Source organism: Henckelia pumila, chromosome 2 (assembly GCF_033568475.1).
Source record: "Henckelia pumila isolate YLH828 chromosome 2, ASM3356847v2, whole genome shotgun sequence".
Classification (NCBI taxonomy): Eukaryota; Viridiplantae; Streptophyta; class Magnoliopsida; order Lamiales; family Gesneriaceae; genus Henckelia; species Henckelia pumila.
In genome coordinates, this window is record NC_133121.1 from 100,999,660 (window position 1) to 101,016,340 (window position 16,681).

Consider the following 16,681-nt stretch of genomic DNA (forward strand, 5'->3'; position numbering starts at 1 on the left):
TAGAAAATGTGAAAATCACAGGACCAAAAATATAATTCTCCCTATAGGGAGTGAAATATGAGAGAAAAGGGATACTTGTGGATTTTTTTTTATAAAGATTCACCAACATATCATCAAAGGTTTAACTTTATATATATACTAGTATTCCGCTGCACGCGTTGTGTGATCGTACAATTCGTTTTTTTTTTTAAAAGACAATAAATAATAAATTGTAAAATTAAAAAATAATAAAACAATAAATAATAAATTATAAAATTAAAAAATAATAAAATATAACGTTTTCCTAAACAAATATTCACAAAAAATATATATATCTTATAAAGTGAGTGTCATATTTGTAAATAAAATAATATCAAAGGGCACAAAGTGAGTTTTTAATGGCTAGAAAAAAAGAAACTGTATAAAATGACTATTTTTCCCAATACTTTTGGTTTTATTAAAAATTAAGTTAGGAGATAATGATAATTTCAAATCAAACTTCACCAATTAATTGAAAGTTTGTATATATATTTATATATATATTACACGCACACACCATCTTACTATTTAATTAAAAATCTACGTTCTTTAATCTTTACTTACTATTTTTCAATCATTTTGATTAAATATTAATTGATTTTATAGGAATATCCTCGAATCCCCGTTTTCTTTAAAAAAATCTTTCAAATTTATCTCCAACAATATTACATCACTTATCTATTATTCTTTATCATATTTTATCTATTTTTTTTATAATTTTTAAATTCCTGAATGTTATTTTTTTTAATCTTAATCCAAACTTTCAAATATTAATTCATCTAAAAATAACACGAAATAATTAATATAAATAAAAACATTTATGTAAATTATATAAAATAAAAACATTTATGTATTAAAAATTTTTACGTACATGCATTAAAATATACATATAATTTATTTAAATAACTAAAATTTAAAATTTAAAAAATAAAAAGATGAAAAATATTATTTTTTTGTTAGGTAATATTTTAAATATATTGACAGGGACGGATCCAGGAATTAAAAGTTGGGCATGAGCTTGAATTTAATGTGATAAATTATATATTATTACAAGAGAATTATATATATATATATATATATATATATATATATATATATATATATATATATATATAAATTCATTACATTATACAATTAAAAATAGAAAATTTATTTTCGATCCTATGTATTTGTCTCTTTGCGACTTTGGTGATCTATGTTGTCATATTTCAATTTTAGTCTGTCAACTTTGTTTTTTGTAATTTTAGTCTTTATTTGACTTTAAGATGACATGAAAACAATGCAATTTTGATGTGTATAGTGTCACACCAACACTTCTCATAGAAAGAGATTAGAATTGCCAAAATTTTAAAAAAAAATTGGAGAAAAAAGTGAAATTTGATAACATGAAGTTGTACGCTAGAATTAATGATGGGCTGGGCTTCGGGTGTGGAAAAAATGAGTTTTAGTGGACTAAGTAAAAAATATACATATTTGACAACAAAAATTTGGGGTGGGCTACAGCCTATGACTGACCTAAACTAGATCCGTTCTTGTGTATTGGGGTACAATATTTGTCCCTGCTGGGGAGAACGCTTGAACTGTGACGCTTGAGCTGCTGCGCGATTTAAAAGATTTGAGTTGCACCATTACCATCATTAATAACTTTTGGTAAATCGGCAAGTTCTCGGTCCTACAATTGGTATCAGAGCCAAGGTCATTGATTCAATTCTCACTGATTGCAAAGAGTGCAATTATTGGGAGAAAAATTGTTGGGGTGCAATAATTGTCCCTGCTGCTGCTACGCGGTTTAAAAAATTTGGATTGCATCATTACCACCAGATATAGCTTTGGTAAAGCGGCAATCGCTTGGTTTTACAAAATTTTACACGAATTTTGTTGGGTTTAATTTTACAAAATGGCTAGCTTTAATTTTATTAGTGCCGCGAAACAAAGAGTCAAATGTTTAAGCAATCCTTATAAATGTTACGAATTCGATTTGTTTTTTTTAAAAAAAAAAAATTAATTTTGTCATTCCAATTAGAGGTGTCAAAATGGGTTAGGTCTGTCGGATTGGCCCGTCCTACCATACAAAATAGGTGGGTTGAGTTGATAATTTTTCAACCCGCCTAAAGGTGGACCGCCCCGCCCGGTCTAATAGTGTGTTATGGTGGGTTGCGGGTTGACCCGCCAAATTACACGTAGACTTGTTGGGTTGCCCCGTTCCGCCATCTAAAATAGGTGTGTTGGGTTGATGTTTTTCCAACCAGCCTAAAAAGTGGGCCGTCCCGCCCCGTCTAATAGTGGGTTGTGACGGGTTGTGGGTCGGCCCGCCTCGCTGGCCCGTTTCGACACCTCTAATTCCCATCGGCTCCATTTTATATATTTATATTTGTAATTAATTTTTTTTTTTTAAAAAAAAACATGGAGTCAAAAATATGATGCGGAGAGAAAACCCGATCCTAAGCATTTTGTTTCTAAGAAAAAAATTCATATAAAATTGAATCACAAATCAGTTTTATTCCAATCCGAATCATGACAACATTTTTTTGTATTAAAAATATTATTTTCATTTTTATATATGAACGAATCGACTCATTTCATAAAAATATACGTGAAATCATAGGCCTACTCATTTTCTAAATGCAACCTAATAAATATTTTAATGACTAAAAACTCACAATTATTATTTTTAGAAAAATATCGAAAAAACTTGAAGAAAAAGTTAGTTATATAATTCCTAAATTCAGAAGAGAAATTATTCAAGAGATATAAGAAATGGCGGCTCGGCGAATTCTCTCTCTTCTTGCTGCAAGTTATCACAAAAACCCTAAACCCGCAGGTGATTCTTCTCAAGATTTTAATGTGTTTTGTTGTTTACATTTGCGTTCGAACGCTGATGATCTGCGCTGTTTGCTGTATAAATTACCGCTTTTTGTGAAAATAATTGAGCTGAATCTTAAGTAGGAGGGATAGCGAATCGTACGACGAGAAAAGGAGGCCTTCGGTGAAGTATTGTTAATTGGATAATTGGCTAGGGAGTTGTATTTTGTGAAATATTCAAGTTTAAATCTTTTTTATTTGCTAATTAAGGTTTGAATTGTTATGATTTATATAGCTTTTGCACTGAAAAGTGATAATAGAATAGAAATTTATTTAATAAGTGAACTGGAATTAACTTGAAATTGTTTTTCGTTTGATGAGAATTCCAGATATTAGCTAAACTAGAAACCACTTATACCATATTTTTACCTTTTTCATGACTGAATGTGCTAATTTCTTGTGAACATCTGAAAGTTTTCATGTTCTAGAGATAAACTTTTTGTGATCACTACATTGTGTGACTTTCGTTTTTTAAAGTGGCACGTCTAAAGCATCCTTTCATGCGTTGCCTAGTGCTGAAAATTGAAATTTGGGTTCATATGCAACTCTCTCATTTTGCAGAACTGTTTGGGGATTTTCATCCTGCTTGGAGCTCATTTTATCGCAGCTACGGAAAGTATACCAGAACATGTCAAACACTTGCAGAAGCTACCAATGTGGCTGAAAGTCGTTTAGGAACTTGCTGCTCAAAGCCTGACTCTGGCGAAGTTACGTATGACTCCAATCCAACCGATAACAAGACTGACATAAAACATGTCATAAACTCCAAATTGAAGATATCTGAAAGACATGACCGTGTTATGATATTTACGTGCAAAGTTTGCGATACGAGATCCATGAAGACAATCTGCCGCGAATCATATGATAAAGGTGTGGTGGTGGCCAGATGCGACGGATGCAACAACTTGCACCTTATTGCTGATAGATTGGGATGGTTTGGGGAACCTGGTAGTGTTGAGGAGTTTCTGGCTGCCCGTGGGGAGGAAGTGAAGAAGGGATCTCTTGATTCTTTAAATCTCACTCTTGAAGATCTTGCTGGGAAAAAGAGTCTCGATGGTTGAAAAATCCAATTTTTATCAAGGTCTTGTTTGATCCTTGCAGTAGTGGAAGAATTATATGCTGTGTTTTATGATAACAAAAACGTAAATGTGTAACTTGTAGATGATTGTTTAAGCTTGATAGAGTCCAGAAAAGAAATATTCAAAGCTTGTTTAGATTCATATACGATGATATGTATATTCGAATCATTTCTCTCGATTCACGTCTTGACATTTCTGCAAATGATCAAGAGCATGAAATCAACTTCAATGCTTATGTACTATTGATTGATATTTTGATTTTTTTTAAAATTAAAAAGTGCGAAATAATAAATGACATTCGAGGTTGTGGTAGTTCAAATTTTAGGTGTGGTCAAAACTTTTAGTCATTTCGGAACTGGAAGAGAAAAATGAAACAAGTCTGTCTCTGTTCCTTCGATTTCCATTTTTTTTTTTGTCAAATGCCTTCTCTTCATTTCTTCCCAAGGGACCTTTTCGAGCCTCTCAAAATTGTATGTAATTTGATTTGGAGCGTTTGCCATCATTGAAATTTTTTTTTGATTTTTGGCTTTTGGCTAAATGTGCACATTATTTAAATCAAGATTCTGCGCTAACTTCTGCCTACTAATTTAAGTCATATCGAAAAGCTGATCATATGATGCTTCTGATTCGCCAAATGATTTTGGTAAAAAGTAAATGATAGAATCACTTAGTCAAACACTGAAATGCCAAAATGGATAAATAAAAGTAAAACTCATACCATAGTTCCGAGTTCAACAAACTTCGTACTCTTACGTAGTAAAACGAAAGGACTCGGCTAAACTGACAGCGAGGCTAATGATAAAAATAGAAAACGTTGGGTAGCTTACTTTTTATTTAAGGTACATCACAAAATTTCTCTAAGACCATTAGACCAGCGCTATTGGAAAATTGTAGTGGACACACACACAAACACACACACAAAAAGTAGAATTTTGTACTACTGAAGACATGTATTTGTGATCACAGAAGCGATTTAGGAGACCGGACGAGCATGTGGCGTCCTGTGCAATGTCAGCTCAAGCTTTGGATTATGTTAGAGACTGCTGAGTATGTTCCAAATGCCGACGATACGGCGCCTACACAGATGACTATTATACACATGAATCCCTGTAAAATAAAAGGAATAGCAAGAAAAAACGTTTGGTTAACTAAGAGCTGAAAATTGTTCGTTATGCAGGCGAGGGAGACAGATTTTTACCTGAAAGAAGTCTATTTTCCCCCTTAAGATGCTCAAGTAGCAAGCACACGGGAGAATCAAGGTCTGCAACATGAGTTCAAAAGCAATAAGGACCAATTAGCACAGTGGTAGAGCAGTTGATTTTCAGTGACATAGGTTGTTATGCTATGACAAGAACTTACCACTAGCATGGTGAATAAAGAACCGATCAACGCCATCACCAAACCTGCATCGCAGAAATGATACACAACAATGTGCTAAAGGTTTACCCAGAAAGAAGACATCACATTCAGGAATATGAAAAAGCAATTCGAAGAGGGTAAGTAACAAAGACGGAGCACAGCGCGATAGAGGTCGTTTTTATATGAATCCGAGAATACCATAGTAGTGAAAAGTGAGAACATACCAAAGAAGGGTATGCTAAGACCCACTATCAAAGTAGATATCACCAGTGCTGTTCTTATGATGATGGAATACATAAAAGATTTCGTGCGGCTTGATGGGATCAGTTCCTCGAGACTCATTGCCACGGGAGACATGGTTAATGCATATGTAATCATAGTTAAGGTCTAAACGAACCAGGAAAGTCAAAATTAAACGATGTAAAACCCCATCTGATGTCTGAAATAGAGGGTTACTAATGAAGCAGCACTGTGGATTAATCAAGCTATTGAATCAAGAAAGGATATTTTGTGAACGGATTGACCACCTGCAATGATCACAGATGTACAAAAGAGTTTATTACAATGGATCTATTGTATAAAATATTACAAGAAAAGAGTAACATGAGTGTACACACCGTAGTCCAGACAGCAATTTTAGATGCGACTAAATCTTGAGGCATGTTGAGGGTGAACTGCGATTGTGTCGATTCTCCAAACATCGTGTATCCCAAAACAGCAACTCCAGCATACATCACAGTACATATCCCAAAGCTGCATTGGTAACCGAAACACGAGTTCAAGAAAGCAGATACTCATAAGAAATAATATTCTGTAACACACAATCAAGCAACGCTGTATGGAACTTAGAAAATATATATCCAATAAAGTGCAGGTTTTTAATTTTTAAGGTTTTTGATTAACCTCGTTAAGAGGACGTAAGGGTACTGACTGGGTTTTGCCATTGATGTATAAATATTGGGAAAAACAGCATGTCCCGAGTAGCAATATCCGTAGAGACCGATAGCAACAGGAAGAGTTGAAAGGTTTAGCACGGTCCCTTTTGACTGAAAGCCAACTTGATCCACTAAGCCAGCCCAGAACAAGCAAGCCACCACCAAGATTGATGCAACAACTCCTCCAGCTTATCAAAATCGAAGGAAAAACAAATCAAACATTGTGATCGTACAAGTGTGATGGAGGTCACATTAGCCTACAGTAACTATAGAATCTGAACTTTTCGAAGTCTTTGCATTGAAATTGGTATATCTTTTGGTTATTAGAACAGGATTGTCGATTCAAAATCTTCAAAAAGTGCTTCTGGTAAGAGGTAAAAATATGACAAATACAATGAAATATCTGTGCTCACCAGAGATGTAGCTAAGAACACTGAGGTCCCTTAACCAAACAGTAGGAAGAACAGCCAATGTGGTCATCAATGCGAAAAGATGGTGAGAGCTTAATTCAAGTATCCCAATGTTCAAATGTGCATTTGGAAATAAAGATGACAAATTGTCACTCTCCAAAATAATATACTCCACACAACATGCCTGCAAAGAATACATTTAAAGAACATATATTTGGATCATGCACGATCGTAGATGCACATCGTGCCTGAAACATTCAATACAGAGGAATGTTACATATGTCACTGAGTATGCAGAATACTTACATATAATTCCACGTATAAAATAATCTGCATCCAAGAAAGAAAATCAACACCTGAAATTAATTCATCTGTCCTTTTTTCTCTTAATGAAAACAGTTATGTCGTAGAATATATGTGTTGAATACTCGTATTTATACTGTGTTACTTGATTAGCTATTACGAAGTTAGATCTGGAGAGAGAAAAAATACTGAATCAGCAAGACTCACAGAAATGGCAACACGTCCTACAGAACCAAAGGCCGCCTGGCCAATGTCGGGATAAGTTTCAAGCCCAGGTTCACTGTCCAAACAGGACCTTAAAAGAATCCCCGTGTAGTACGAGAGAATAGCAAAGATGAACAATATAGACAACCCAACCCATCCACCTTCTCTGACAGCATAAGGAGTAGATAGGATTCCAACTCCACATAGCACATTCATTCCTGCATAAAACCGTCATAAATAAATCATTTTGTGTTTATAAGGAGTGAAGGGTCGGTTGGTCTTAAATTGTTTATGTAAGTTAAGGTATCCTACCGTTTAACACCGCTTGGCCAAACGAACTTTGGCGAGAAATGGGAAGTTCGTGTGAAACCCCGGATTTTCCGGCAAATGTCACACTAGGCTTTCTTGAGGGCAGAGGAGGCCTTTCATGAGGTTTCTCATCTTCTACGGATGGTATAAGAGGCTTAATCAGAGATGGCAATATTTCAGGAGTATGTCTCCTTGTGAGAGTCGAAGAGAGAAAGGAGCTGCCTAAACGTCCCAATGATGGTGTCCCAAGTAAAGTTATATTCGGAGATGGTACACTACTGTATAAATCGATGGATTGCCTGTGGAGTATTTTCAGTGGATTTAGTGAGTATGAAACTAAAACAGAAAAGAAATATCACAAATAATTTGACCTTATATTGATGATCTAATCCATGAACTATCTTCATCCTGATACAAAGGTTTTACAGTTAATTACTTCAATTTGACTGGAAAATTATCATATGACATCATTTCCTTATTAATGACTTCAAAATTCAAGAAACCGCGGTTGCATCATCTGGAAATTACATAATCCATTCATGAAGCCTTCACGCCATTCAACCTTTCATTTCAAAAAGAAAGAAACAAAGAACATCAGTTACCTATAACTTTGAGGCCAAGAAGTGGTGTAAGAATTGGGCTTGCTATTTTGTCTATGGCCATAATCATTATCATTCGAGGAATAGGATGAATCCGAATCATTCCCATCTTCACCATCTTCACCTTTGTTATAAGCCTTCTCCTCATCCTCTTCTTCACTCTCGATGAAGAAATTTTGCTCCGATTCCGAATTCTTCATCACCACCTTTCCTTTCCTTCTCTCCTTTCAAATCTTCTAAAATCCAAACCAGACAACACCTTATAAACTTATACACAATTACAATTCATAAGAAGATCAAGACTGTAAAATTCCAACCGAACCACTAGAAAATTCAAGACAGCTGATCAATGAGGTCACAAGAAGAAAAATCTCATCAGACATTACCAAATTTACAAAGCATGAGTCTCTTCAATAAAACACCAAATATAATAAAATCTTATGCACGATATTTCTTTCCAAGAAAATGGGATATATTTCTTGAAATCCGAAATCCAATAAAATCAATCAAAAGGAAATGATTTAACGAACATAAATTGCGCTTGGATTGGTGGCCACTGACAAAAATAGCAAGAGACGTGGGTCAACGATTTTGTTTACTTCTGAGAACTAATCCTCAAGAAAGTAGGAAACTCAAGCACCATTAATCTCAGCCTCACATGGCAAACTCCATTTATATATTAGAACCTGATTTTCCGGTCATTCAACCAAACATTACACATAGTAAGTGTGTGTGAAGTGGGATAAAGATCTTTCTTTTCACCTTCCCCAAAAGCAAAGACAAATTATGCCGAAGTAAACAAAAAGTTTCTCCTTTTTTCTTCCTTGATTTTCGCAAAAACAAAAAGGGTATCGAGAGAGACTTGATTCCGAATCTTGGAAGATTCAAGATTCGCTTTAAAAAATGGATCTTTCCCCGTAAACACGCACACTACACACAGTAGCTGCACATCGTTTCTTGATTGCCCACTCACACATACAAAGAGATACCGAGATACAGCAAGCAGTTATATATTATAGAAAAGGGTCAAATGATAGATTGGTATTTCGCGATGACAGGGGTCAAATCCAATGAAGACATTCTTTTTTCTTTCTTTTTTTTCCTTTTTTTTTTTTTTGGTTACCATTTTTTGAATATCAGAGGGAACATGGGGTTGAGGTTGAACTAGTTAACAAGTAAAATAGCTAATAAGAAAACAAGGTAGCTTAGCTGTCATCTAAAATATAACAATTCACATACCATATATTATTTGTAAAAATGAAATAGTTATCTAAATGATGCATGCATCGCTACATGTGAGCAGTGGCGTACCTACATGGTCTCGAAAGAGTGCGATCGTTCCCCTGAAATTTTAAAAATATTTAGTACTATATACATGATCTCTCTTTTAAATACAAATTTAATTGAGAAACCACTTCCTTGAATTTTTTTTAAAAATAACTTAGTGTTATGTATATAATATATCTATAAAATATTAATTTACTTATTCATTGATTAAGATGATATTGATGAATAAGATAAGAATAAATTTATAATTTATTTTAGGCTAAATAGATTTGACATTATGTTTTGTATTGTCCTATATATATATTTTAAAAAAAAAAAACGAAAAACCTTTTTGGCTTAAATGTGTTAAACAAAAATTGCTTCAGTTTGCTCGATTTTATCTACCTGATTTATCTATAATGGAGTTAACACATCTTAAAACTAATTTGATAACTTTATTTTTGGCATGCGAAATAGCAATTAGTCGTTTAAAGTTGTAGGAATTAGATAGTTTGCTTGTAAAATAATGATTTAATCAAATAAATATCAATTATATCATTTGATGTATAGATATAATTTTAAATTTAGCATTATTAATATCCGTTATAAATGTAGGGAGAATATTTTCAGTAATGAAAATCTTAAAAGTCAATTCGTAATAGGTTGGGAGATTATATATTGTAAAATGATTGTTTGATACCATCTATTGATCGATGTGTATTTAAGACAGTTAATAACGAGCTATTATTCAACATTTTCAAATTATGAAATATCGATATGTGTTAGTAAAAACATATGAAGTTAATATATAGTATTTATTTACGTCGTGTTGTATATATTAATTTTTTAAATTTTTTAAATTCGCCCCTCCTGATTGGAAATCCTGGGTACGCCACTGCATGTGAGGTTATTCAATCACATAAAATAACCAATACATATATATATATATATTGGCTGAACACGTCATTTAATGTGATACAGTACGCAAATGACGTTAATAACTTAATAGTTGATAGGGGTGAGCATCGGTTAATTCGGTCAAAAACCGAACCGAATTAACCGAAATCGAATTAACCGAATTATTTTTTGTCTAACCAAATCGAACCGAATTTATGCTAAAACCGATTTAACCGAAACGAAATAAAAATCGGTTAACGACCGAATTAACCGATTTTTTTTAAAAAAATTATAAAATAAGAAATTTTATAAAATTAATAATTGAAATATAATATTTTTATCATTATAAAAATATATTAAGCTTAAAAAAATTAAAATAACAAAAATTAAGTAAAATATTAAATATAAACACATTAAAAATATATTATAAATTATATATAAGGCCTAATAAAAAAATTCAAAATTTAATTATTTTATAATTCGGTTAACCGAATTAACCGAATTTTATTTTAAGAAATTCAAAAACCGAACCGAAATAACCGAAATTTTCGAACACAAATTCTGAATTTTCAAATTAACCGAACCGAATTTTCGAATTGAGTCGGTTCGTTCGGTTAATTCGGTTTAACCGAAATTTTGCTCACCCCTAATAATTGATAAGGCTCTGAAACGAACCAAATCTAAAAAGACGAAAAAATATTCATTAAACAAAATAAAAAACATATATGTTTATCCGTCGAACTTTGCATCGTAATTTTATTTCATTGTATTTAATTTTTTATGACCATGACTCATGAGATATTCGTCACGAATGTTGAGTTGTACATAACTCGATCATAACATGTTTGTAAGTTTGTTTGTCATCAAATTTTGAAATTATTATTATAGTGAGACATGGAAGCTTGTCATAATTCTATAGTCGGAAAATATTGAGGTTTTGATAAGAATTACAGGTGGGATTTGCAAGCAAACAAAAAATAAAATAAAATAAAAAAATCCAATGGCCCCATGCAAGAGCCAAGCAAACTGAAAACCGTAGATTTTCTAGGGGTCATTTTGCAAATACATCCAAATTTGGTGCCGAATTGTGTATAAGCTTGAAGTCGAGGGACTTGTTTCGCAACATGATGTCATGTGGGTGTCACCGACGCAGCATATGCGTAGGAATCCAAAGATCATATATCAACGGATAGTAAGATGAAGATGAACCAATTGAGATGAAATCGAAAATATATAAATTAAATTCTCCATTTAAAAATACAATGAAAATGACATTTAATTAGAAAAAAAGTTATTGAGATGAATTATTGGTGATTGTGATAGAGACGTGATGTAAGTAAAATCGATGATTACCATTAGTATAATTAAGCGTGCTAATTATCTTTTTTTTTTTTAGTTTAGTTTTTTAGAGAGATTTTTTTGTTACCTTTTGATCTAATCTCGAGACATCGTCTCAAACATGAAATCATGGTGTTAGTCGATAAGTTACAAGTGATCAACGAATTCGCATGACTTCGTATTGTGTTATGATGTATGATTTTTTAGAATAAAAAAGTTAATGCATCCAATTATTGTTTTATTAAATGATGTTTTTTAGATGGACAAAAAAAGTAAACTTGTTTTTTTTTTTGCCATATTTAGAGACTCTTTTTTTAAAAAATAACAAATAAATTTTGGAAATGTAATTAAAACGACAATTGAGAACACAAAGATTTGTTAACAACAATAATGTACGAGAATGATTGGAAAAAAACAGGTAATCGTGATCGATTCTCCACGTCTCAACAACTCACTCATTCACTCTAATGTCTACATTCAATCAACGTCATTTTATTCCGCCTATATGAGATGAATTTTAGTTCCTTTTTTGTCTAAATTCATTTTCTCACATTTTTGTTATTAAAAAAACACAATCATTAAATATAGATGAACCTTGATGCAGATCCCAACTTTAATTATTAAAATTCGCCGCTGATTGATTGCGAATAGTTTTTTTAATTTATTTAGATAAATTTAAAATTTTTTTTTGTAATTTCTTTGTTTGAAATAAATAAATTTCGAGTTTACATGCAAATCTTGTCTATAGTTTGGTTTCGTAGTGGTAACAGTGGGGCCTCGGACTTCAAGGTTACCGTAAGTAATATTGGGTTCAAATCTTATCGACTTGATGTGATGTTTAATTAATTATGTTTAATTAATAAACATGGTATTGAAATTCAATTACGAGGTCTGATTGGATTAAAAAAAATGAATCCAATATGATTTTATATGGTCTATAAGAGTTTGCTAGATCTAATATCAGTTATATTAAATTTTAAAATATTTTCACACAATTAACATATGAAAAGTTTTGTTATAAATAAAATATAAGAAAAATCTTGAAAATTACAAACAATATTTTTTAATTTTTTTTTTTAAAAAAAACAACTTTACTCAAGCAAAATTTGCTAGTGGTCCCCCAATGAGGAAATTTATTTGGGACACTGATGAAAATGAAAGGCAATCAAATTTAATTAATCATTTGGCATCTGGAAAACAGAGCTTATTATTGATTAAATTTGCACAAGTTGGGAGAAGAAAACTAAAGCAAAGAATCTCTCCAATGTCTCAATCTACTTATTTTTCTTGTCTGAATAATAAATATTAGCCAAATTTTGTTCTTCACAATTTTAATATTTATTTTACACACATCCCTTAATTATATATAATTTGAATTCATAATTAACCTACTCGTTTTTTCCATTTTTATTTTGGAAAATTGTTTTTATACCTCTTAGAAATATGCATAAATTTTTACTCTTGAGAACATCAAAACGTTCTTTTATTTTTTTATTTTTTTTTTGTCGAATAAGAAAATGTAATATTAAAACGTTAGAATACAATCGAATTAACAAAATATAGCTCTTTTTTCCAACCTCCCGTGTTTTCCAATCAAACATATTTATCTTACTTGAAATACACGAACAATAGTTGAGTTTATATTAAATTTTAATTTTATGTGAGATATTTTTTTTTAAAAATTGAATAATATTGGTTTAACTGTTTCTTTATCTAGATTTTTATTCGAGTTTTTCTAAGTAGAAACTAGTAGAGATAAGGTTATAATTGTAATTTCACTTTTGGCCATACCAGCCTAGAAATTTTGTCACTTTGAAATATATTCTATATTTTATTAGAATATATTCTAATAACTATAAGAGTCTCTTACTTAATAAAATAAAAATTATATATATATATATATATATATATATATATATAACACCGTTCTTTTTTATATTTTTTTAAAAAAGAGATGCAATTTTTTTTAATTGCGAAATATGATTGCTACAATTGAATTTCAAACTCGATATCTCATCTTAAACTTGTGACATTCAAGTAAGATGAATTATTATTATCGGCAAAAGCAAATGACATGTTACGCACATGTAGAATGTACCTAGTCTGTAGTCCAAGAGCAAGTGCAACTTCTGATGTCCGATTTATATAATATATACTGGTGCTCGTTAGTGTAACATTGGCAAAATTCCGTTTCAAGAAAATTGGAAACATGGACAAAATCAGTGCACATGTTTTTTGTAATCTAGTTATTTGGGATCGCAATCTTTTTTTAGGCATTAGTGTTTGAAATCTAATCACATGCGTGTGTATATGTGCACAAAAGGTAAGGATAATTTTATGTCATATGTTTTAATCATTCCACTCATAAAGCCTCGTCAGCCAAAGCATTTCAATGATTTCCAAAGACTAAGGTCACTACATCAATTATTAAATCAAACTTAAAATGATTTTATGTTCTAAACAGTTTCGGCCAATATCTTGTAGAGAAAACAAAATCTTATCTAATTCATCGATCCAACATTTTGTGTTGTCTCTCTTTAGATAAGTAAAGTTCTTATATCTCATTTAGAGGGAGGTGAGTTTGAACTCATGTAAAAATAAAATAAAAAATCGTTCGAACATCACTCGTAGAAAGAACAATGACATAAGATATTTGGGGATAACAGTTGAAACACACAAAAAGAGTGATATAGTTATTCCATCACAAGAACAAGAATAATAATAACTAGTGATAGTAGTAAAAAAAAAATCACAAGTACGTGTAGCAATAGATAAACCTGTGATTTACTTATAACCATCGACATATTTTCTTTGTTCTCTCATTTTGTAGAGTCTTGTCATTATTTTCAGAAAGCCCACTTTTCAATGGGTCTTGTCTTATTCATATGGGCCAAAAAATGTCGACCGATTTGGTCCGTAAAAGGCCCGGATTATTATCTTAACTCCAAGGTCTGGCCCGGCTGGCCCTTTCAATTGCATATGGCCAGTTGGGCTCAATCTTGGCCCACAAATCACTGCATTCGATAAAGCTAGGCCGTAGGCGAGAAACAAAGCGCATTCAAAATTCGGGACAAGCATAAGACAAAAGATGATAATATAATATATATATATATATATATATATATATATATATTCAAGTGTTGATTTATTCAAGTGTTGATTTAATATTTTATATTAAATTCTTGAAAATTTATATTAAAAAAATTGTACTTTTTTGAAGGAGTATGTACAGTACATAGATTTGAAAAATGATTGTGGGCATCACATCTGTCAATCTTTCACACGGTCTTAAAAAAACTCTTCTGAAACGATCTCATGGCTCAATTTTATGAGACAAGTTTTTTTTTAAAGGTAACTTCTCAAATTTGACAAGGTTTTCCTATAGAACGTAGATCAATCAATCATATTTAAACAAGGGTAAAAAAAATTCAGAGCATTCTGACCAATGATGATACGTGGATCCTAGTGGGCTGATTCTGGGTCGGCCCACTAACTCACTAGGGCACGAGATATCTGACACCACAAAGTAGCTCTGATTTGACCTCAGATAAAATCAAAATTTGCCAGCGTAAATATATAAATAATATCCCATTTTCCACTTTTATTTCTTTTTTCGTTTTATTAATTCCCCATGCAGATGGACCTATTATTATTAGTTAAGTTTATAAATATCTCATTATTTTTTTCACACTTCATAAATATCTTGAGCTAATTGCCCGTAAAAAGTAAAAAAAGCAAAAAATCATTATATAAAATCAATGGCATTTTAAGCTCTATGTTTTAAAAAATAAGGCATAAAACCTCTTACTATGAAGATTAATATTCATATATTTTCGTTCTAAGAAGGTGTCCAAGTTATTAGAACATGTAAGTACTTGATCACTGATCAAGTGTCCGATTATTCCTACCAACACTTTCTTGGACTAGCTTGTCTATTACAGTTTATCTAACTAGCCTGGTTTGCAGACTATTATGTTTGCGTTAGTCTGAAAGTTTATCCAGTACACACAGCTTGTCAACTGCGGTATATCTGACTAACCCGATTTACAGGCTATTACGTTTGCGTCCGTTCGGGAGTTTATCCGTCTGGTTTGCATGCATGCTATTATATTTGCGTTAGTCTGAGAATTCATCCAATATACACCGAAAAGTAGTGACTGCGAATTTTACTTCGTAAAAAAAATTATTCATATATTTTCGCGTCAAAACATATTGATATTCTCTTTTAACCCGGAATAACTATTTGTGAATAATAAACTATTTTCCGTTACATTAAAAATGTGTAGATATTGGATTTCTTAAAGCATGCATCTCTAACAATTTGCAGCTTTTTTTAAAAAAAAAATACATATATTTTTAATTCAAAATAACCAGGAAAATGAAATTCCAAACTTTTTTTTGTACCCTAAAAAATCAAAACATATCCTTGGTACTTGGTTGCACTAATAATTTTTTTCCCTTGTCCAATTATTGGCCATCACCTCCAAATATATAAAAACAGCAAACTTAAAAAAAAATTGAAAACTCCCATTTATTTTTTTATTTTAAATTGTAAAAAAAAAAAAAAAGAGCGGACCCCCACTTTAAGAATGATCACCTCGATCACCTATTATATAAACCCATTCATCCACCAATTGATCCTCACACATTGTTTAAATTTTCCATTATTATCACAATTTCTATGTACCACACTCATATCAACGTACAATATTATTTATTCATTCCAATCAAATCCGCCATAGCCACCGCCACCGCCTTTCCTCCGCCATGAAACCCACCGGGAAACGCCCGTTGACATCGTTTAAATTGAGATGTAGCCGTCTAGTGAAGGAGCAGAGGGCGAAATTCTACATCCTCCGTCGATGCATAACCATGCTAGTTTGTTGGCAAGAGTGTAACGATTATTGATCTTCTATATAGCTATATACAAATCAAGAATCTTGATTTTGTTAGAGCTTTAATCTTATATTTTAGTTTATAGTGTGTATTCGTGTTTCAATATATCATGAACATAGAATGAGCCCTTTTAGTACCTAATTTGATCAAACTTTAGAGTCTAATTAATTAGAAGTTTAGGGATGATCAGCTTGTTGTAATTTGTA

General features: G+C 31.8%; 2 protein-coding genes across 6 annotated transcripts; one reads left to right on the plus strand and one right to left on the minus strand.

Annotated features, from left to right (window-relative positions):
* The first annotated feature begins 2,737 nt into the window (after nt 1–2,737).
* Nucleotides 2,738–4,218, plus strand: LOC140884604 (mitochondrial protein import protein ZIM17). Its single transcript, XM_073291402.1, has 2 exons — nt 2,738–2,839; nt 3,442–4,218. Exons 1-2 carry the CDS (start codon nt 2,776–2,778, stop codon nt 3,939–3,941), a joined length of 564 nt encoding a protein of 187 aa, XP_073147503.1. The 5' UTR covers nt 2,738–2,775; the 3' UTR covers nt 3,942–4,218.
* Nucleotides 4,219–4,633: 415 nt separating this feature from the next.
* LOC140880539 (amino acid transporter AVT1C-like) lies at nt 4,634–9,230 on the minus strand. Of its 5 annotated transcripts, none has more exons than XM_073285083.1 (13): nt 8,841–9,230; nt 8,082–8,311; nt 7,483–7,778; nt 7,174–7,388; nt 6,970–6,993; nt 6,667–6,847; nt 6,222–6,441; nt 5,936–6,071; nt 5,822–5,845; nt 5,543–5,684; nt 5,319–5,362; nt 5,158–5,220; nt 4,634–5,066 (listed from the first exon to the last, which is right to left on the minus strand). In XM_073285083.1, exons 2-13 carry the CDS (start codon nt 8,276–8,278, stop codon nt 4,971–4,973), a joined length of 1,638 nt encoding a protein of 545 aa, XP_073141184.1. In that variant the 5' UTR covers nt 8,279–8,311; nt 8,841–9,230; the 3' UTR covers nt 4,634–4,970. The 5 variants fall into 5 exon arrangements, with proteins under 5 accessions (XP_073141184.1, XP_073141180.1, XP_073141183.1 ...); XM_073285079.1 differs by having other exon boundaries at nt 8,082–8,314; XM_073285082.1 differs by lacking the exon at nt 8,841–9,230 and adding an exon at nt 8,640–8,832 and having other exon boundaries at nt 8,082–8,314.
* Between the last annotated feature and the right edge of the window lie 7,451 nt (nt 9,231–16,681).